Source organism: Oxyura jamaicensis, chromosome 6, assembly GCF_011077185.1.
Source record: "Oxyura jamaicensis isolate SHBP4307 breed ruddy duck chromosome 6, BPBGC_Ojam_1.0, whole genome shotgun sequence".
NCBI classification, from domain to species: domain Eukaryota; kingdom Metazoa; phylum Chordata; class Aves; order Anseriformes; family Anatidae; genus Oxyura; species Oxyura jamaicensis.
In genome coordinates this window covers 719,505-742,384 of record NC_048898.1, presented here as the reverse complement: position 1 = coordinate 742,384, position 22,880 = coordinate 719,505, and the positions used below count along the sequence as shown (strand labels likewise).

The window sequence follows — 22,880 nt, the reverse complement described above, 5'->3', positions numbered from 1 at the left end:
CACGTAAAAGACGGGACTGTCAGTAAAACAGCAGTTTTCAGCTCGTGATTTGGGCACGATGTAGTGTGAAGCACCGTGTGCCCTCGCCCTGCTCGGTGGGTGTTTGGCCCCGCTCTGTTCCCTTACATGGCCTGCAGCTCTGCCAGGCACGGCATTCTCCACATTCTTCTCCCTCCCTCCGCTTTTTAAATCTCATTTCTTTTAAGAGAGAGCACAGCACACAAGGAGTAATGCCGCCCTCTACTGCCCTACTCCCGGCTCCAGGGGTACAGCTACACTCACACCAGGTACCTGGGAAATCATCACCAAACAGTCAAATACAGTGTTGGAGCCAAAACATGCCTGGATTAAAAAAAAAAAAAAAGGGGGGGGGGGGGGAGAGGGTGTCTGACACAGAAGTATTGATCAAACTTAGCTTTCAATTCCCATTGCTATGTTATGTTGCATTTCTCAGCAAGAAGATAGGATTCACACTAGAAGTTTTGAACAAGTTTGCTACTACAACTGTAAAGAAATGACCATATGGTATATTAAGGGGCTTATTTATATAAAAGAGGACTCTTATGTAAACTGTAGCACAGTCTCTGTATGTCGCTTACAGGGGTCAAACTCCCAGCCTTCTCTCGCCTGAATATTCAGTTTACCTGAAGGGCAAATCCAAAACTCTTTCAGAGGCATGGTAACTCCACGTGAGAGTCCTGCAGACCACACCACACATTTTAGGTGGGCTTGATTTACCACTCCTGTATGCATTCCCCTTAAAAAGGTGCAGAAGATTGATTTGTTGAAAGTTTGGATCAATAATTTGATTCACTAATAGGCCTTATATGTGAGCCTTTAGGAGCTCATCGATTCAAACCAATTCCTGTCTCTCAGCTCAAAACCCGATACACATCACCACTAAGATAACAGGCAACAACTCTGGGCATGTGCCGAAAATTCAGCGTTCATAAACCTAAACATCTCCATCTTCTAGCATTATCAGAGGAATGTAGCTGCAAAACATGATGAATTTGAAAAAGGAAGACTTTTTTTGTATACATATCACAATTTTGTATCTGGCCTCATTTCTTAAGATTTTTTAATCATTCATTTTTCAGAAGTCTGAATCTTTTCATTTTCCCTTTATATTTCCAGAAAACTCAACTAAAATAAAACAACTCATGCTAATACCACTACACATACACACATACCCCTGCAATTGCTATTAATCTATCACCTGAAAAACAAAACAAAACAAAACAAAACAAAAACCTTCCTTCCCAAACTCCTCAGATGTAAAGAGAAAGTTAAACTTTGCAAGGAAATCTTATTTAAAAAACATTAATGTAATTTCCAGACGGAATTGCTATTGACTGGGCAGCAGAAAAGCAAATGCTGAGCAGAGAGGACTAAATTATGGGGAAAGAATCAATACAGAAGCCCAACTAGAATGGAAGATTTAAATAGATGGTTTTTCCCCTCAAGCTTTTATCTACTTTGTAGGGAACACTCAGGAGACAGGGTAAATAATGTTTTATAAGAGGCAGATCAAAACCAAAGAGATTAGGAGATTCAGGGAAATAAGTTTATCCTCAGGCCAAAACCGTGCAGCCCAGATTACAGCCAAGAGTAAGTAACATCATGTCCCAGCTCAGGTTGTAGACCGAGGCAATACATTTTACTAGTCCAGCTAATGACACTGAAAGAAAGAGGTGTGACATTGAGGCTAAGCCACAAAATATCTTTACAAAATAAGCCACAAGACATCTACCAGGAGATGAAGTTGGATATGTGCACCCTATGTCTGACACACAACCTGTGACCAAGCACAATTTTGCAACCTATGCTCTCTCAAAGAAACAAGCAGCCATTGTCAGACCATGAACAGATTTTGCTCCTCGATTCCTACATCCTGAGCTGGATTTGAAATATCTCCGCAGCATCTCCATGAACCCACATACAAAAGGGGAGCAGGAACTCCACCAGTCATCTCTTCAACACAACACAATCTCGTCTCAAATAATGGTTTTGTGCAGTCACGAATGGAAAAGAACTCATTTTTCACTTCACCTGCTGCTTCTCCTCTTACTTTTATTAAGAGGCATTACTTGCAATTACCCCAGATATGCTAATAATATCTGCATGCTGATGCATCTTATTGAAAAGTTGCACCAAGACCTTTAGAGCTATAGCAGGTTTTAAGGTTCTCAGTAGAGATCTCATCACCTTGATGAGAGGGAAAACCAAGAGCAGAGTAAGTGCCAAGCCTTTCCAACTTATCTTGGGAATCAGAAAGGATTTCTTCCATTTTTCTCTCACTGGCCCATTTTAGCAGCATTCTTCCAATTCCTGACCATTTCCAGTTCTAAAATTGCAGTTAACACTAATTTGTTGAACCCAAAGTTTTGCATTAATGCAGTGTTTTCCCCTTTTAAACTACTAAATGTCTTCTTTTTACTGGAAAAGTCTTTTACTGTATAGTTGGGTTTTGCTGCCCACTGAGCGGCACGCAGTTACTTGCATGTGCTTGCAAAACTAAATCTTCAATTCGTACATCATTATTAGGACTTTGCCCATGACGCTAATGGATTTAAAATAATGCTTTAATTAATACTTTTTCCCCCTATCTGTCTACCAGTTCAGTGATGCATAGGAAAGAAACAGTAAAGTGTGCAGAGGTTGGGACAGGGCATCCGGTGGACAATTCCTTGCACTGTGCTACTAATACTTGGAAATGGCTGCAAGTTCTTGCAGAGAGCAGTGATTAAGGCTTACAAAGAGAAAGTACCTGTTTCCACCCCACAAAGGAAAAATGGCCAGCTGACCAAGTGAACACAAATCCTATCAAACGTGAAAGTGCACCTTGTCTGTTGATCACTCAAACCGCATCATTTAACCCATATTTTTTAACTGGAACTGTAGTTTATACCAGTGTGGTTCATTTCTGTTCCTAAAAATGTAAAGCAGCCTAAAACATGAACAAATTGCAGCTCCTGCTAGCTGCACACTTTACAGGTTATTTAACGTAATTACTCATTCTTATCCTGGTCAGCTTGCTAAATTCATGTACTGTATTTCCAGCTTGAATAATTTAGCAGGTATTAATTATTTATACCACACAGCCCCTTCAAAGGAGCTGCTGGGAGCCCACACCAGGCAGGAGGGCCAAGTGCGGCACCGCCTTGTCCAGCCCCAGCCCAGGGCTTACAGGACGGAAGCAGAAAGGTTGCACTTAGCCACCAAAAAGGGTCGTGCATTAAATCTCCCTACATCCAGCACTTGATTTATAGGTGATGCCAGGCAGTTCAAAGAGCCGGAAAAAATGCATCTCCCTGTCAAGTACTTTTTCTTCTTCTTCTTCTTCTTTTATCTGGTCAATACAATGCATTTTACGGGACAAGGTTGCAAACCAGCAGACATCACCTCCTGCCTAACGTGTAACCACCTTCTCTTGCAGAAAACAGTACCTGGCACTCAAAGTGCTGCCTTCTTCCCCTGGGGGAAGACCACACAGCCACAAAACAGTCTTCAGAGCACCCAGGAAAGGGAGCTATGTTAAAAGCGCATGCCCACAGCCTTATCCCCACTTTTTAGCGTAAAAGTACAGTTGGGCACTTGGGGACGATGTGCAGATTTGTGACTCTCCACAAGGGCTACAGGACCCAAGGCTTGCCTCTGCATCCCTTAACACATCTCCTGCTGCTGCCTCTCCACCTCCTGGTGCTGGGGCGGGGGCCGTGGCACAGTGAAGCAATGCACTACATCATAGGGACACCATAATGCGGAGGGAGTGTCAGCATCGAAGGGCATTTTTTGGCATGCCAGGTAAAAGCGTAACGAGGGACAAAAGTCCAGAACTGGAAGACAGGCAAATTCAAATTAAAATGAGCCCCCCCCCGCTCCTCCCGCTGAGCAGATTTAAGTTTTAAAAGCCCCAAACCAGCCAGCTTTTTCCTGCCCAAACATATTAATTCGTGAATCTTTCCTCTCGCTCTTGTCTTGGGGTCTTGCTGGCACGGGGAACATCACTGCCATCCTACGCTCCTCCATTCACGGCCGTGCTCCTCCCGCCACCGCAGAAAACATTCCTACGGCTGCTCCTGGGGGTTTGGCAGCTTTGGCCCAGGAATCCTTCCCCAGGGTTCGACTGATAAAAATACCAGTGTCTGGACAGTGCAGCCTTTCAATCTTGCCTGGTCCCCCCGGCACAGTGCAACCTCTGCTTGCATCTGTGGAGCTCCTCGGAGGTCGATGTGGTTACCCAGACGTACCTGAGGGCACCGCCGGCTATGTACTTTACCTTATTCAAACCATCTGCTTAAAGGTTTCTGGTCTATGAGCCCTTTTATGAGAGCAGAGGGTGGGGATGCAGGTCTGAAAGCACTTCTTATTCCCGGGAAGGCTCGGGGTCTGAGCAGCCCTCAAGCTTTTCCCTCGGCAACAACCTCCCTCTGCTCACTGGCAACTGAAGCATTATATTTTTGATCGCTTTTAACCACTTCCCAGCATTAAGCTAAGAGTCATCCTCTGCACAGCACCTCCTTCAGCGGGACCCCGAGGGATAACCTGGAGGGTACTGAGGTCACCTTGAGGGGTAACGTGAAGTCCAGGCACGAGCCTGTTATGGCCTTAACCATAAACGCAGGCTGCATTGTATGGCAGATGGCACCGAAACAATCCACATGTGTTTATAACCTCTGGGAGCGAAGGACTGCTCGGCCACCTCTGCCTGCATTCCAGACGTAACCCTGGCTCTTCACTAGGCCTGTTCAGCAGCATTCAGCCAGCATCAAGAGCATAACCCAACCCGGTAGCCCCTAACGTATGTGATGCTCATCCTCAGCACACTATGGATAACACCACTTCACCCCTATGAATGCATGCAAATATTGCCGTGTTCCTGCACTTCCAGCCGCCCTGTTCTCCCACAGCTCCCTTCCCTCCTGTAACAGCTTGTGGATGGAGGTGGCAGAGCTGCCACCTCGCCATCCTCAGCCTCACGTCTGGCTTCTTCAGTGCCCTGCCAACTGTCCTCCCACACCGTGGGACCGAGCCTTTCTTCCTTGAGCTACCAACTGCTCCACCAAGCTCATCTAAGCAATAGAAATTTAGGACCAATGGCAGCGTGAGAAGGCAGAACCATCATGGCTTTCCAGACCTTTCACTGTGGGGCCAGGAGTGATTTGGGTTTTCAGAGCTCAGCCCCCATTTCAAGGTGCTTCCAGCAGCCCAGGGAAGCATCAATACAGAGAAACACTCCGTAGGTACTTTCTTCCCTCTGCCCCTGTTGGATGCTGTCTGTCTGCTGTCACTGAGCAGTGCCACAGCAAGACCTTCAGCTCTCCTTCAGCTGCAGAGCCAGGTCCTTACACACGGGCACACTGCTGTTGAAGACACAAGTTCCTGCTTTAGCCACTGTTTTCAGCTCAGACAATGGCATTCTTAGAACTAGAGTTATGCTTGTGAAGTGCTTCAAAGTCCCAAACACTGTCCCTTTGCCACACATTGCTTCTGGTCACTGGGATATTCTTTTATTATTATTATTATTTTGGATCCACAGTTTCTTGAGGCTACCAGCTGCAGACCTCCCAGCCCATGAACAACATCCATGTGAACACATGCCATCCAGTTACCTGCTCAAAAACAGGGATACTTCTATACACCAGCACAGTGTGCTGGCACTGGCAAGGAAGAAGAGCTTGTTTAAATCAGAGCTGCTGAACACAGCTACAACAGATCTAAACCTCTTCACTACGACCTCCCAGCATTTTTTCAGTCTCAGCTGCCACCTTCTAGTCCTGCTGCTCGAACAAAGCCAGCTCTGCTGGAGCCTGTGGTACAACCTCTGCCAGTGATTCGTCTTATTTTGGAGGTTGTGGCAACGTGAGTCCTGAACCCACCTGCACCACATCTCACTTTCAGCCTGCATTTTCATGTGGTGCTCTTAAATGAGAAGTATACTGAGAAAGAAAAATCTGTGTTTAACCTCCTGTATTGGTTAAAGATCAATAAACTGTCATTTACTTTAGCATGCCAGGACCTACTTTATAAACCGATAAACGCAGGAATTACTATCTGCTGAATATATCTTTAAACGTATACAAGTGAAAGCTGTACCTGTACAGGCAAAAAATGAGAGACCACCTAAAGGTTTTAAAGATCAACTGAGAATAGGATGACATTTCACTTCTTCAGGAACACTTGACTGTAGTGAAAGCAATACCTAAGCAGGTGAAATTGGGTCATAATTATCCCATTAGCATTGTGTGGGTCTGAAGGCTACTCCAAGGTAATGCCCAGAAAATGTTTCCTACACACTGGGAAATCATTACCTCTGTGGTTTCATTAGCGGAGTATTAGGCTCAGGTAGCTTCTGAGGCAAACAGATGCTCGAGCAGCAGAAACAGGCTGAAACCACGACCTGACTGTTCACCCACACAGAGTGCTCAGAGCTGCCTTTTGCCAGTGCAAGCAGAGAGGGAAAGGGTTGTGATGTGACCACAGGAGGAGAGAGGACCAGGAGACATCCCACGAGGCCAAAGCCACCCTCGTGTTCTTAGTGTGGCAACTGCAAACAGCATAACCTAAAGAGCTACATAGGCCAGAGACACATCTATGTGCTGACATATATAATGTATATATACATATATGGGGGTAGCGTGTAAGAGTGTGTGTGTGTGTGTGTATATATATATATACATATTTACCATCTGTAGCCCCATCTCTAGAACAACAAAGTCCACCTACTGCAAGAGATCTGTGCCAATCCTGATGGTCTCCACATGGAAGACCACCTCTGCCTATGGCACCAGGCACCTTAGACAAAGAAGAAAATTGTTAAAATAAAATGAGAGAGAAAGGAGAGCTTTTGCAGAACAAAATTGAAAAGTTAGTGTGGCTTTGCTAAGACACCGTGGGCCAGAGAGAATAGCCTCCTGCCCACCTAAGCACAGCCCGGTTATAAACACTGGAACTGCACAAATTCCATTTAATTCACACAATTAAGGGGGGCAAGAAAAGTCAGGATGTTAAACTCTGTGGTCATGGCTTCCTTAAGAAGGAAGAATATTGTTATTTGGCAAGTCCCTGGAAAATCCCTGGAAAACAAAATGATCTTACAGTGTCTTAACAGACAAAACACAGAGTGGGACATAGTCTGTGGACAGCCAGATTACCGCAAAATGGAGTGGATCAGGTCTTAATATGCTGGGATTTCAATTTTTTTTTTGGGGGGGAAGGGAGGCAGACCTTGAGGTCTTCCTTACTGATGATCTTCAGCAAGTTTTGAAACACCAGGAAACACTCTGGATGGCTGGAGGAAAGCAAGCTCTCCACAAATATTTTTAGAAGGCAAATAGAATTGCACAGATAATTGTTTTGGCTTGACATTGATCCTGGACACCCTTCAGGATCTGCGATTCTCCATTTAATTGAGGAAGAAATTAAAGCAATATAATGTATATGGCTGTATGGAAAATAGATCTTATGAAGTCAACTTGAGGGTTTTGTTAAACTGCCTGCAAACTGGGTTGAAAAAGCATTCACAGCAATGTAACATAATTAAGACAGACGTAAACAGACTTACAAACGCAAACTTGTTGAGTGTGTCTTAGCTGCCAGTGGCTTTTATCCCAGCAGAGGGGAGGTTAAAAGCAATGAGCCGCCGTCCAGAAAGCGTGAGAACGGGCAGCTCAACCAGCAAGCAGCAGCGTCAGGATTTAACAGCAGCACCATGAAGTTAGACGAATCGAGGCTTAAAACACGGAACAAATGTTTAAGGCAGAGCTATTAGGGCAATTCATCTTTCCAACAAGCTGCAAAGGATCGTGGCACTTTCTCAGCCACTAGCAAACTTTTTAACCACACACAGAGGATTTTTTTTTTGTTGTTATTATTATTATATTTTTAAGACAGAAATGCGCTAGACAGAACAAAACCTCCAAAAAGGCTAATGGCCCATCTCCTACAAATCAGGCTAGGTGATCACAGCCAGCCTCACTGGCCTTATAACATAACCACTTGTGAAAACTGAAGTAATTTTCATTCATTCTGCTGCCATTCAACATCTTTCGGGCACAGTAAAAGGGTTCAAAAGTGAATATAAATGTAATAGTAGAGCCTCTTTCTATAAATCAGGGTTACGCGCTGAATTTACAAATGCTGTCAGTCCAACAGCCTGCAGACTTCTCAGTCCGGAAACCCAGACAGAATACAGATGTACAGACTTGATCAGCACTGTATTATGCCTCACAATGTGAAAATGATTGCATGACGAGTAAATTCAACACCCACGCAAATAACTGCAGCTTCCAGTTCCTAATGAATCACAGGCCTGGGATGGGGTCAGAAGAATATTCATGGTGGGAAAAAACAGCTCAAATGAACTGTTTCACATGCTTGCCTGGGCAAAAATGATTGCAGAAACACTAGCTGTGGAGATTAAAGACATAATTTAAGCAGAAAACTAACCATTACGTTCATGTGATTTTTCTCCCCCATTTTTACATTTTATTTAGACTTTATTTAAAATCTCTTAAAGAGTTGATTTTTATCAGATTTATATTTAGAAACAGGCTGAAGGAGAAAAAACATTTACCCCAAAGGACTCTGATGTTATGCAGTCAACCAACCTAACATTAAAGGTAGAAATCAGTTTTACCAACACAATTTTACTGGAGTAGTGATAGCAGATTATGGGTCAACCCAGTTAATAAGGTACAAGAGCTAATAATGAGCTGCAGAAGGAGCTGGGAAGCAAACACACAAGTGATTCAACATCTCCTAGATGCAAATAGTCTCTACAACAAGCTGATTATATTCACTGGGATAGATTTCACCGCACAGACATAGAAGAGATTAATCAGGCACCAAAATTTCTGTAAGACTGTCCTCCAGTTGACCCCAACACCATTTCCACTTCCCTTTCCCATGCACTTTTCCTCTTCTGCCCCCAAGCACATAGTTTTATGGAGCAAGAAGCTGCTCCAGCAGAAATCCTCATTTCATATCCATAATACCCACACCAGCTTGAGCCATCTTTTCCAGCAACAGTGAGTTTCTGCCTCGAGCTGCCACAGTCAACCCCACTCAAGAAGACAAAACATCCACTTTGGTGTATATTTTTTAAAAATAAAAATTAAAACAAAAATAATAATAATTATTATTTTAATGCTGTGGAGGGAAGGGACAAATTGCAAAGTTCAGCCGTCTCTGTTCTACCAAGGCTACTAGGAGGACCAAATAAAACATAGGTCCACTACTTGATGGGGAAGGTCTCCTCACAGACAATGACACAGGCAAAGCAGAGATGTTTTATGCCTTCTTCGCCTCTGTCTTCAACACTGATGATGGGCTTAGATCCAAGGTGCCCTGAGCTGGAGGACCATGACGGTAGGAATAACAAACTCCCAATCAACCCTGAAAGTGTGCAGGATTTGCTGCTCCACCTGGATCCATACAAGTCCATGGGTCCCGATGGGATTCATCCCATGGTGCTTAAAGAGCTGGCTGACGTCATCACGGGACCTCACTCAATTTTCAATGATCTTGGGAATCTGGAGAGGTCCCAGTAAACTGGAAGCTGGCAAATGTTGTGACAAATTTCAAGAAGGGTCAGAAAGAAGACCCTAGCAATTACAGGCCTGTCAGTCTCACATCAGTGCCTGGTAAAATAATGGACAAGATGATCCTTGAAGTTATTGAAGCACACCTGGGGGACAATGCAGTCTTCGGTCGCAGCCAATATGGCTTCATGAGGGGTAGGTCCTGACTAAGAAATTTGATTTCCTTTTATGATAAGATCTATCTAGATCTATGATAAGATCTATCACCTATCTAGTCAATCAAGGGAAACCAGCTGATATGATCTTTTTGGACTTCAGCAAGGCTTTTGACGCGGTTTCCCATAGGACAAAATGTCCAGCATACAACTTAACCTAAACATCATACGGTGGGTGAGCAATTGGCTGACAGGCAGAGCTCAGAGGGTTGTAGTAAATGGGGCCGCATCAGGCTGGCGAATGGTCACTAGTGGGGTCCCCAGGGCACCATTTTAGGGCCAGTCCTCTTCAATGTTTTTATAAATGATTTGGACGTAGGACTAGAAGGTGTTTTGAACAAATTTGCCAATGACACCAAACTTGGAGGAGTTGTGGACTCGGATGAGGGTGGAAAGGCCTCAGAGAGATCTGGACAGATTGGAGAGCTGGGCGATCACCAGCCACATGAAGTTTAACAAAAGCAAGTGCCGGGTCCTGCGCCTAGGATGGGGAAACCCTGGCCGTACATACAGACTGAGCAACAAGACGCTGGAGTGCAGCCCCGCAGAGAGGGATCCGGGGGTTGTGGTTGACAGCAAGTTGAATATGAGCCAGCAGTGTGCCCTGGCAGCCAGGAGGGCCAACCGTACCCTGGGGTGCATCAAGCACGGCATCGCTAGTCGGTCGAGGGAGGTGATTGTCCCGCTCTGCTCTGCGCTGGTGCGGCCTCACCTCGAGCACTGTGTGCAGTTCTGGGCACCACAGTACAAAAAGGACATTAAACTGTTGGAGAGTGTCCAGAGGAGGGTGAAGGGCCTGGAGGGGAAGACATATGAGGAGCAGCTGAGGTCACTGGGCCTGTTCAGTCTGGAGAAGAGGAGGCTGAGGGGGGGCCTCATCACCATGTGCAACTTCCTCGCGAGGGGGGGTGGAGAGGCAGGTGACCTATTCTCCGTAACCACCAGTGATAGGATCCACAGGAACAGGGTCAAGCTGAGGCAGGGGAAGTTTAGACTGGACATCAGGAAGAGGTTCTTCACCGAGAGGGTGGTCACACAATGGAACAGGCTCCTCAGTGAAGTAGTCACTGCACTGTCTGAATTTAAGAAGCAATTGGACTGTGCACTTAGTCACAGGGTCTAAACTTTTGGGTAGACCTGTGCGGTGCCAGGAGTTGGACTTGATGATCCTTATGGGTCCCTTCCAACTCGGGATATTCTATGATTCTACTAGGCAGAAAAGCAAGCCTGGCAGAAGAAGCAAAACATCAGGGTTTCTGCAAGGGAGACCAATTACCCCAGTCCACGTTTCAAAGAGGCAGTCTGATCCTTACCAGAAATGGGTATCTGATAAAAGCTGCAGATCAGAGTAAGGCATGGAAAGCCTGACAGCCAAAACCCTACGCTAATGCCCTAGCAACACATTATGCAATGAAATGGGACGTACAGATTTCACCCTTTAACACGATACAGATTTCTTAAGGGAACATGAAAAAAATCAATGGGGGGGGGAGGAAGGGGGGAGGTGAGGAGGGGAAAGGAACTGTTTATGCTGCTTTGATATTATTTTTTTTAGTATTTAGTAGTCCTTTTCCGAAGGACTGAAGTCAGACACAATGCCACCAAGAAGGTGGATGGTGTACCAACTACCCGGGCATTCACACACCTTGGGCATTGAAAAAGCAATTCCTCATTGCACCAGGGAGCAAACTGTGGCAGAGCTTGACTTTACTTGCCAAAAGCCTTTAAATATTGATAATAAAAAAACCAGAGATGCACACAGTCCTCAGCCCAGCACAAGGCATTTACAGGCAGCCAGGCACCAATGCGTACTCTGCATGTCATCTCTGCAGAGCCCGAAGAGCAAGCTGTAGGCTTGTTTCTGGTCTCATATGCGAACAGAGGTAGCCTCACAGGTTTTAAGTGGGTGCCCAAAAACAAGGAGTACAGGACAACAAAAAGATGTGATGATGAATTTGAAGTTACCCTGCAATCCTACTCTATACTGTCACCAGGAGAAGCTAGCAAAGGAAAAGTAAAAAAAGAAACAGAACAGTGCAAATATAGCTCCCTTGGCCTTGGAGAACTCTCCATTTTGGAGCAGTGTCCATAAACTGGCCGAGCACAAGGCTTGAATCAGACGCCTTAGGTCTTCCTTCCTGACCCTGCCGTCTACAAACACACCCATCATGAGCAAGTGATTCACCTTGGCATCTGCACAGTGGGTGCAAAGAGACTCACTTCCAAAGGAAAACACCTTCAAACCTACAGTTAAAAATATCCTGTAGCACCTGTTATGTTTTTCTATAAGAGACTACAAAAAATTTTCCTGTAAAAGCTGATCTTGGGATTTTTTCCTCATTGAGGCTAAATGCTGCCAGAGCTGTCAGAAAGACTTTGTGAAAAGGGCAAACCTAAACCTCACCACATCCCTGGTCACATACCTCCAGCTTGCATCCTGTGTCATGTTCCTAGCTCTTCCTATCTGCAAGTAAAATGGAAGATTTCATCTCAAATAGAAACTGTGTCTTGCTGCACTGCATCAACAAACAGCCTTCATTAGCCCTTATAATCTGCACCTCACCCTTTCAACTCCTTTGCTGATACTCTTTTTTTTTCTTTTCTGTACTTTTTTTTTTTTTTTTAATAATACTTTCCCACTTCCTAAGAGGAACAAGTCTTCCACCAGCCACTGCCCCAGGCAAATACCATTACTGATGCTACTTTCCCTTCACATGAGCTCTGCGGCTCTGTCTTCACCCCATCACGCTGGTGGCTCCTTTTGGTGGATCTGGAGCCCCACCACAACCTGGTAGTGGTTTGGTCCCATGGGAAAACCTGTGGCCACATTCAGGATTGATTTTGAGCCCCAGAGTAGAGATCTAAATGTTTTTCAACCCTTAGATGCCAAAGGAAATGAGCAACATGTATTCTCAATGCTTTCCTTTTTTTTTTTCCCGTCTTTTGCACAACCCATGCATGGCAGTGCTATATCTGCCAATGTAAGCTAAACATTTCTCAGTGCTAGGAATAACACATATGTGTATTTAATTAAAATAAAAGCCTCACATAGAAAGCTATCAACTCAAAAGCACAAATATGACTTTTTTTTTTTTTTTTTCCTCTGACCCAGTGGTTTTTCTTTAAAGAGCTCTTGCAGGTACCTGAGTTTTCGTTGTTTGCAAAGATAACTTGAATGGTCTGAAAGCAGAGGCAGCAAAAAGGAATCTGAAACTGTGGCTACTTTTGCAGGCAGTTTCTCCAGGACATCTTCCATCCTGCTGCTCAGCGCAGTGGAAACATTCACATAAATCATATCTGGTTAAGCAAACATAATGTACCTCACAGTCATAAAGCGTGTTTTCTTCCCCACTTTCACTGAGCCTGATTATTTATTGTTTCTTCTTTTCTACACCAAAATGAATTCTGGTTTGCTGATCTCTGCTGTGCTCAGGCTTTGTGTCTCTTCAGGTGCCCAAGGTTTGCCCCTTGTCTCCAGAGGGAGAAAACATTCATTGCCACTGATTCCAACATTGAACATCAAAATACTAAATCTGTTTTGTAGCCTTAAAACCAAACCAACAAAACTCCTTTTCCACCACATCACCTCAATCGTATAGGAAATACACAGCCTGTGTGGAGAACCTCCCCCCCCCCCCCCATGCTGGAAAACTTAATTTTGTAACACAATAGCCACGTGTGTTGGGTAAGAGGTCGAGTAGGCAGGCAAGTCTAACTCAACAGAAAGCTGGTGGTTCCTGCTGGCCTTTCTTGGGAGCTCCAGTACAGAGCTGGGAATAACATCCCTCAGCCGTAGGCTATGGCAGGTGGAATGAAATGTCATGTTGCATGGAAGCAGGGTCCTGCTGGGAGCACAGCTGCAGCTCCTTGCTGGTAGGTGAATGCCATGAATGCATTTCCACCAGATAAATATTAAGACCCAAGTGAGACACTTGAAACAGGAGATGGTAATCTTCAGCAGATAAATATCCCATTATCCTCTTCAAAACAGTGTTATTTCCATTCTATCAGTGATCAAATCAGCGAACAAACCAATGCACGTTAGTAAAGTAAAGCCCTCATGCCATTACTGAGCTCCATGTTCTGGTCTTGAAAGGAACTAGAGCTAGGACCTGCGCTAGAAAACTGCCTGTGCCTACAAGATGCGCTTCTCTAGCTAAACCTTGCCCTATTACTTGGGAATAGAAGTCTACGTTTTTTTGTTTGTTTGTTTGTTTTAAGTACAAGATTTTTTCTTGGCCTGCCAAGGTAATCTGCTATTTGAGGAATAGCAAAATAGTCTCTTTTAAAGGAAAAATTAAAAATTGTCTTTGAATAATTATAGGATGACTGCTACTTTCTTAACAAAAGACAACAGGAAAAGGGAGGGGGTGTCTGCCAGAATAAAATACTGTCATTTGGTTGTTTCCCAGCTTCCCCTGGATTTCACTTGAATCAGCAGAGCAAGGCTCTCAAGAGCCGATCTCAGCTCTGATCCATGGAGCTAGTTCATTACTTTTCTTACCAGAGACCAAAGGACTGCCATCACACAGCACCCACAGAACACCGGCGTAAGGCGTACCAAGCTCAGCACATGCAGCTGTCTCACTCACTTTGGTCCCAGTTTGGTTTCTCTTACTGCAAAGGTCTCCAAACAAAAAGGGAGCTGGCACCCGTGGGGTGCCGGGGGACTGACAGGCAGCGGGAAGCCACGAGGGCAACGAGCCTCATCGACACCCGTGGCATCGGTGATGTGGTGCATCCAGTCTGCATACATGCTGAAGGCATTCTGATGATGAATTAGATTTTAAAGGCTTTTGTAGCCTAGTGGAGCTGCCACTTCTTGCTGCCCTCCGGTGCTCACTAAAAATAAGCAGTGGCACATAAATACTGTGCTGCATGCACCCTCTTGGTCCTTCTCTCTGGCATTGGTGGAGCTGCCCTTGATTTGAACACCCAGTGACCATCCTATTGCTCTTTACAGACCACTGCCGTGTGAGCAGAACAGAAAAGGTTTTGCAGAAAGATGGAGGCAAATCGTTGCATGGGAAAGCAGCAGAAAATGGGCCAGGGTTGTGCAGAAAGGGATTTCCATGCTCTGTTTTCTTCCCCCACCACAGGGATGTCACGAGCAGAAAGGAGGCATTTGCAGGCTTGGTCTCTGAGGGGCGAGACATGGCTTTAATGTAATGCAAGACAACAAAACACTTTAATCTTAAAATCCTCACTCTAATCCTCAATGCCATGCTCGGTGCCTTGAGCATGTGCTGCATTCGTCTTCCAGGAGCTATGCCATATTATTTATCTGTGGCTTTCTTCCTCCAGTCATCTTCTCAGACACCACTGCCCTCCAGTGATAAGTGCTGGGAGATGAAAAGCAAGAAAGCCTTGGCGTACCCTTGGAGAGACAGCCTTGTTGCTGCCAACACTTCCCCGTGTGTCTGCCAGAATAAAGCAGCTTCCCAGCTATTTTACCAAAAATCCTCCCCGCCATGCCGCAGCCTGTGCTGCATCCCGGTTGTGACTGCAGCAACAACCCCCACCCAGCTGGGATCTGCTTCCCACAGAACTGAAAATAAAAAAAGTAATAAAAAGGGGGTGTTTTACACCCCAGCCATAAAGGGATTGCATCTGTGGGAGCATGCCCAACACTTCGGAGCCATGGGACAAAGCTGCCCTCTCATAGCTACAGAGCTGCTCTGTAAAACAGAGTTAGCCACCCTGCTTGCTCCTTAATGGCTTTTCTCGGTACCACCTTTCCAGATTGCACCAGATGTAAGCCTTCTGCACCTCACACTCACCGTATTCCCACAATATTCCCCCCAGCAAACAGATGTATTTTCTTCTGGATTCCAGAAGTGCCTGTGCTAGTAGTGACCAGTACACCTCGAAAACACCAGCGTGCATTTCTACAACTGCCCCAGAGCACCCCCCAAAGCCGTGGACTTCAGCAAGAGGGGAGATGTGACACATTTACTCTTTCTGGCTTTTTTTGATAGGCAAATTCTTTGGTAATCCACAAACTCCCCTTCTGGCCTTACTCAAAGCAGCACAAAATCTCTCTATCTGCACTACAGTCACCTCCAAAATTCCTTCAAAGTACTACAAACAGCCCAGCTGGAAAACACCCTTCAGGATGTATTTTTTCAAGTTTCTTAATTTTTACCTTCCAGCTACACCCACTGATTCCAGCTACTGAAGTTGCATTTTGGCTTACAGCTACATCAAAGACATCAACCACACACGCAAACTTCAGCATACACGTGAAGTCATTTAGAGGGTTTGGCTGTGTTTCTTTGGGATCTCAGAACATTACCTGCTCAAGAAATTATCTCCAGATACAATTCCCAGTTTCATATACTGCAGGATATATAATACAGAGCAGGGATGAGCAAATACTCTTCTGGGGGCACTTCTCTGTGTGTGAAACATTAAGGAGTTTGAAGAAATTAAAGAGTGACAATATTACAGGCAGACACATAAATAGAAAGCAGAATTACAAGCTTCAGAACCCGATCCCTTATTACAAACAATTGCAAAGCAGATTTTTTAAACAGAAATTATACATTTATTGCCCATTCAAAATACCAGCAGTGATTTTATCTTGGAGAATTTTATAGGAATTTCCAACAAAGAGCAAAATGCAAAGGAAAAATACCTCAAAATTGCCATCGGGTTGCACTTGCTAGAATCAGTCACAGCCTTGTACTCCACTACCACAAACCATATGTCAAAAAACATTCAATAAAGCTTACTTACATCTTCAGCTTCTACTTTGCTACCATCTCTAACCCAAATTGTACATCGCAGCATGTCAAGAATGTTTTGATTTTGTGTTCACCTGCTGCTCTACCAGTATGTGCGACCAGTAACATACATACCTCTGATAAAGCTCGCCATATATTACCCTGTAACATATCCCGTTCTGATGTTTAAAGCAACTGAGTAGTTATACCTACTCCATTACACTGGCAGTGAATAGATCAGAGTGCATTGCAAAAAGCCCCCCAAATATGATTTTTACCACACAGCTAGGTTCAACAGGAGAGAAGCCATGGATCCAGATGGACTTTTTTATCTAGCACTGCTCTATCTAAATCAGTTTGTTTGCGCTATGGTGAAACATTTTCCCTGGACACCACTTTTTGGTGATTTATTCACACCTCTTGCTGGGAAGAGAGGAAGCCAATCCATACCTAAGGCAATCACTTATTGACCAGTGATCAGGACTGAAGCTGGAGGAGGTTACAGTGCTACAACAGCCCCAGCCCCGCTGGAGAGGTCCTGCAGGCTGCCCTGGAGGCTGTGCCCCAGACTCCCTTGCGCAGTTCTGTACAAAGCCTGGGCTTTGCCCAACACATTAGTTTGACCCAGAATATGATCATTGCTGCTTGCGAGTCCCAGTGGGCAGGCTTGTAGTTCCCTAGCTCCTGCTACTCCACACGCAGTCCTGAGCTCAGCCCCCTTCCTCCAGCTATTTCAGAGTCTCCTCCACACACACATGCTTCCTTTGCAACTACAGGGTTGTATTACTAATGCAACAAATATGCTCAAGGAATATCCATGAGCAAAATGTAGGGGAAAAAAAGGGAAGAAAAAAAGACAAGGCCGAAGCAGTCCGCATCCTTTCCAGCCAGGAGGTCATGGCACAGGGGAGAGCTCTTGAAGAAGCTCCTTGCCAAGCTCTGCTAGATATTTTCCAGGAACTGCATCAGCTCCGCAGGCAACTGAGTGCACGTCTCAGGAAGGCTTTTTTTCCCCCAAGCTTCTCATTAGTAGAGCTGCAAAGAGGGACACGCAGTGTTATTTCAGTACTTTTCAATCTCATTTCACTTTGATGCACTTCACCACCCAGGGGATTTTTGCTGGAGAATTACCTTCCCCGTAATGTGGCATAAAGTTCTGACAAAAACTGACACTTGCTGCGACTAAAAAGGAGCCAAATAAAGAGCTACTGCGGCCAAGTAGTTTATGGTACCACCTGTGCCCACATCTAGGCGCTGCTTTGAGGAAGGTGAATGAGACTTGGGGCCCTTTTCCCTCCACATATTTGGGGTCCCCTCCAGCCACCGCACAGAAGCGACGTGGCATGTTTGCTAGAGCCCTTTTCCCTTCTATATCTTTAAAATGAGCTCACATCAGAGATCTGAGAGAGAAGCAGTTTGCCCTAATCTTGCCTGGGCACACAGCTATGGTTTTAAAGTTCACGTGCTACCACATTTTGGGGGATTCGTAACCAAATCAGGAATGCACTCCATAGGGGAAGGTGTGCAGGATATTCACCCCTCAGACGCAGGAAAATCCGCCCGAGTGCAGCTTGGTCCCTGGGGAGGCACCAACAGCCTGTGGCTGGAGGCAAGTAAAAATAGGAAGAGGGAAGAATGCATTGCGAGGGGGCTGCTGAGAGCAGCCCTGCGTCAGCAGGGGAGAAGCAGCCGCAGCCCCCCGCCCCTACGGGCCGTATCCTGCCCACAGGAATGTGCAGCAGCCACCAGCAAGGGTGCTAGGACCTGGTGTGGAGGCACCGTGGGCTTTCCTCGACCCAGCTCATGGCACCAAGAGAATATCCCGAAGCACACCCTAGTTAGAAGATCCTGCTAGTTTTGCAGGGGAAGGGAGGCACAGCCCAGTCCAGACGCTTCTCCCATTAAAAATTAAACAGAGGGAAATGGTTTCAATCGATTAGCCATGAACGACTGCTTCTCTTTCCCTCTCTGAAATCTTTCTGCTTTTCCCACCAACCTCAGGCACCTCAGGGACCCAAGGTCCTGTGCCACTCCTCACTTCGCAGCACCTGATAACCTGCTCATCTCCAGACCCCCCTGCACATCTCACCACTATGTGCGCAGACTGAGCTGCTCCATTCAGATGACTGGAGAGAAGGCTGGTCAAAAAACAGGCTCTGACTCAAGGCGCTCCTTTTGCAGCGTTTTCTGGCTGTTTGCAAATTAAATAACCCTCAGTCAAACTTTCCTCCTTCATGTTTTCCTCACTTTGGGCCAGCAATGCACTAAGGACACCGAAAGCAACAGGAGCACCTGGACCATTAATTCTTACTATATACACACTGATATCATCGAATCTAATAAAATTATTTCAGGTTAATCACATTAATCTAATAAAATCCTTTCCTGTCAGCCACCCAGGGCTGAAGTACCCAAAGAACATGCTACCACAGCATACACTGGATGAGAGCTGATCAGTGATGGATAATGAGAGAAAAAGAGGCATTTCTTAGGGTGGTTTAGAGGTTAAGCACACGTGTGGGCTCCTCACCTCTGCTGGGGTGCTGCTGCACAGCTAACAGGGGATTTTTCCCCCTGCCTACCCAGGGCCAGGCTGAGCGATGTCAGCGGGTTTATGAGATCAAGATGGATTTGTACACATGAGCATGATCTCCACACCAGAGGCAAGAGAAGGGCATTAATAATTAATGTCAAAAGCACTCCTGTCCCTGACAGCCCGCCTCTGAATTTTGGCTTTTTGGAGACATTGCTCCACAGAAGTAGCAAACCCTGCCTGTTTAACCCAAAGCTGCCCACCTATTCCTGATATTGGATGAGCTGCAGATCCCAGACTGTCCTTCCCCACCCTTGGGCACCTTCGTAACACAGCGGCCCGTGTTTTTGCCAGCTGCAGCACACTCCCCCTGCACGCCCCGAGGGACACAGCTCCAGTCGCATTGTCTTTCAGGCAGGGGCTGAGGCAGGATCGATATCCCCTTGGCGGATGATGAGATCACGTCTAAATTAACCGAACCTGACTTTACCAGCCATGAGACAGGCTGATCCTGCCACAGCCACCACCAAACCCCAGGTGGTGGCAGCTGGGTGCCATACAAAGCCAGAAGCACCTGCTCTAACCCTCCATCCGAGGGGTAAAGCCCTTAATGCCAGGGTCGAGCATCACAGGTAAACACGCGCGCACAGCAGAGCACTCCCCAGAGCCTCAGAAGAGGCAGAGGGGGTGAAGACGAGAGGTTCCTGCCAGGATCCCCTCCCAAAAAGACCTCAGCAGGGTGAGGGCTACTTGACTGAGACCACAACAGGCCCCAGCACCTCGCGTGAAACATTGGCCCCCACTGCCATCTTGTGGCAAACGCCTCCCAAAACCAGCTACCACCGGGGGGAACCCGTCAAAAAGTTGAGGGCGAAGTTTGCTGGCACGGCAAGCATGGCCAGGTGAGCTGTTGGGAACAGGGCGGGGAAATGGATCCCATCCCTAACGCAATGCTGGCCCTGAACCTGCTGCACGGGGTGCAGACCAGCATGGAAGAACAGACAGACAGGGCTGTCCAGATGGGTACAGCTGCCCACGCAGCCATCACCTCCTTTTGGTTGTGGCTCTGGCACACCCTGTGTACCTGCACACTCTGTGTACCTGCACACAGAGGTTTGTTTGCTGCTTCAAGACACTTAACAGCTTCCAAAGCAGTGCAGCACTGTGTTGGTATGAATACGGCTTTTTGACTCCAAGAGGCAGGGTTAAGCTGGAATTAGATATTGCACCTCTGAATTTGGGAATGCATTTCAAGTCATCCTCTCAGTCAATTCCACAGAGGACAGGGATTATGGCTCGTGCTGATCATTTGTGCAACATGAAACATCTTCAGATGCTGAAAAAATGCAGATGAGAACCCCTTGGGGTTTGAAAAGCACCTTGCTGCAGGAATCAGGTGGCTTCGAACATCCCCACATACCTATCTGGACATGCAACCTAACCAATCACCTCTGGTACACCTCATCATTTACTTTTTGCATCGTTTATCATTTACAGTGCCTCGCACCATGGCAAAGACTTCACTTAGCAACTAGGCACCACTTCTCAGGAAGCACTTTCTGAGGCATTAGCAAAGTGCCTGGGTCGCTGCACTAGCTCGTCATGCCACGGCCGGCTGCTGCCGCACCAGGAAAAACAACGGCATGTTGACCCTCCTCGGGCTTCTGCACGCATCTACCAGGTGCGGCATCAGCTACCATCAAGGTCTGGCACAACACAAAGCACTTAGCGTGCTTAGGTACACAGGAATAATAATAAATATCACTGAACAAATACACATTAGTAAAGCATTCCCATGTCTCTCTCCTCACCACGCATCTCTTCAAGCAGTAGTGACACATCAAGAAAACTACAGGGAAAAAGTATATTCCAAATACCATAGATGATCATCACTTTATATGGTTGCAGTGTCCCAGATATTTTGATAAACTCTGGTTTACATCGGAATAGCTCCGTACGCATGATAATCCACACAGAATCACTTTCCTTTCTCCCATTACAATCCATACAATTGTGTTCTTGGGAAGAACAACGGCATAAAAACATACTTACAGACAAAATCCATCTTTCAGTACCTTTCTATTTTTGCAGCCCTTTCTTCAGATCTTTGGAAGTCTTTCTGACTTTGGCCCTGCTACACGTTACAGAGGGGTTACAAGGCACACAGCCTATTGCCAGATAGAGACAGACTCGATTTTCTGCTTCCAGTTGGGATTTCACTACTTCTGGGAGTTTCTAGCATCCAGTTTTCAACTTCTTGGAAGTTTTAAACATCAGTGTATATTACATACAATCTAGCCATAAATAGAAACAATTACACCACAGATCGATGTTTATTTATGTTCAGAGATTAAAAAGCATTTCAAGGCTGATCCCAGGCCCGGATGAAGAGGTTTCTGTGGGCACTGGTTAGAAATCAATGCGCAGGAGAAAGGAGATGGGTCTAAATACTGGATCAAGGGATGATGCTATGGAAGGTGTCTCTGGGTTTTAGAAGAGAGGCGCATCGCACACTTCTCGAACCTCTCACGGATCTTGCAGGATGAGCAGTTAAGACAGCATTACCAGCAGCTGCGGCTAAAACACAGGCTTGAGACTGTTAGGAGGGCAGGCTCCCCCTCTACCTACATTAGCCAAAATACCATCAGCAGTTTTTAAGTCAGAGACACCCACAGAGCCATTAGAGAGCCCTGGCAGCAGGCCGGCCCATTTATTCTTCAGGTCAGCATCGGGAACCAGAAAGCACCGCTGTTCCCTTGGCAGGGCTGGACTGCAGCAGTGCCCCATGCCCATGACAGCCTTGCAGCCCCCTGGAAAAGGGTCGATGGAGGGGGAGATGGTGCCTGCACTGACCCTGAGCCCACTGGTGGGTATCAGCCTGGGGGGAGAGGTGCAGGAGGACCGGGTGGGCTGGGGTGCGATGGAGCTCAGGGGTACAGGGTGCAGCAGCACATCATGGTAATGAGATGAGGAGGAATTGAGTGGACCTTAATTAAAAACCAGGAGCACCCCAAACCAGCCAGGTTACTGAGCACGATGCTGGGGCATGGGAGCAGCAGGGGGACGTGTGCTGTCAGCACAACCCTGCAGGCACATGAGGGGCACAGGATGTGCCAGGGGGTCCCCACCTGCTTTCTCCAGTGGCTCTGGGCGACAGGGAGGAGATAGGGACCTCTGGGAGGTCGTGGGGAGCTGAGGGAGCCCAGAGACTGAAGCACACGTGCGGCATTCACAGCCCCGGTAAGGCTGCTGGTCGGGACTTCGGAAAAGCACTGGCAAAGTAAAGGGAAAGAGAGTTTCTGCTCTGCCTTGGGCAGGGGGCGCAAAGGGATGCGCTGACCCAGGGAGGGGAGGAACAGACAGGCTGAGCGTGTGGTTAGGAAAAAGAAAAAAGAAAGAAAGAAAAAAAAAGCCAAAAGTGCCCCTCATGTATGTCTAAAGGAGAGTTGGTCTTGTTAAGGCAAGCGCGTCCCCAGCCCCTTCATCCCGCCAGCACCCCCGGCGCCCCCGCGCCCACCTCTCGGCCTTGGTGAACTTGCGGAACGCCTGGCGTAGGTCGTGGAAGGAGCGGTAGGTCTGCGGCTCGGCCGAGATGCCCTGCGCCCGGGTGGTGCGGGGCCCGATGTGCGGGCTGGGCGCGGGCAGTACCGACTGGCACTTGTGCAGCCGCCGGCGCAGCTCCTGGATCTCGTCGTCCTTCTCGCCGAGGCGCCGCTCCAGCTCCCTGATGCGCTCCTCCTTGAGCAGCAGCAGCGCGGCGAAGTCCCCCTCCAGCTCACTCATCCTGGGCAGCGCCGCTGCCCCGCGCTAGCGCCGGGCCGCTCGCATGGAGCCGCCGAGCGGGGAAGGGGGCGGGAGGGGG

General features: G+C 46.8%; 1 protein-coding gene and 1 long non-coding RNA gene across 2 annotated transcripts in view; one reads left to right on the top strand and one right to left on the bottom strand.

Annotated features, from left to right (window-relative positions):
* Nucleotides 1-22,865, bottom strand: part of PRKG1 (protein kinase cGMP-dependent 1) — a 466,513-nt gene extending 443,648 nt beyond the window's left edge. Inside the window, exon 1 of the mRNA XM_035330176.1 lies at nucleotides 22,536-22,865. Coding sequence (XP_035186067.1) covers nucleotides 22,536-22,801 — 266 coding nt within the window. The 5' untranslated portion in view covers nucleotides 22,802-22,865. The remainder of the gene's footprint in view (nucleotides 1-22,535) is intronic.
* The window catches only part of LOC118169156, a 4,108-nt gene continuing 2,846 nt past the window's right edge, over nucleotides 21,619-22,880 (top strand). The window contains exon 1 of the long non-coding RNA XR_004751943.1: nucleotides 21,619-21,884. This is a non-coding gene — a long non-coding RNA (uncharacterized LOC118169156). The remainder of the gene's footprint in view (nucleotides 21,885-22,880) is intronic.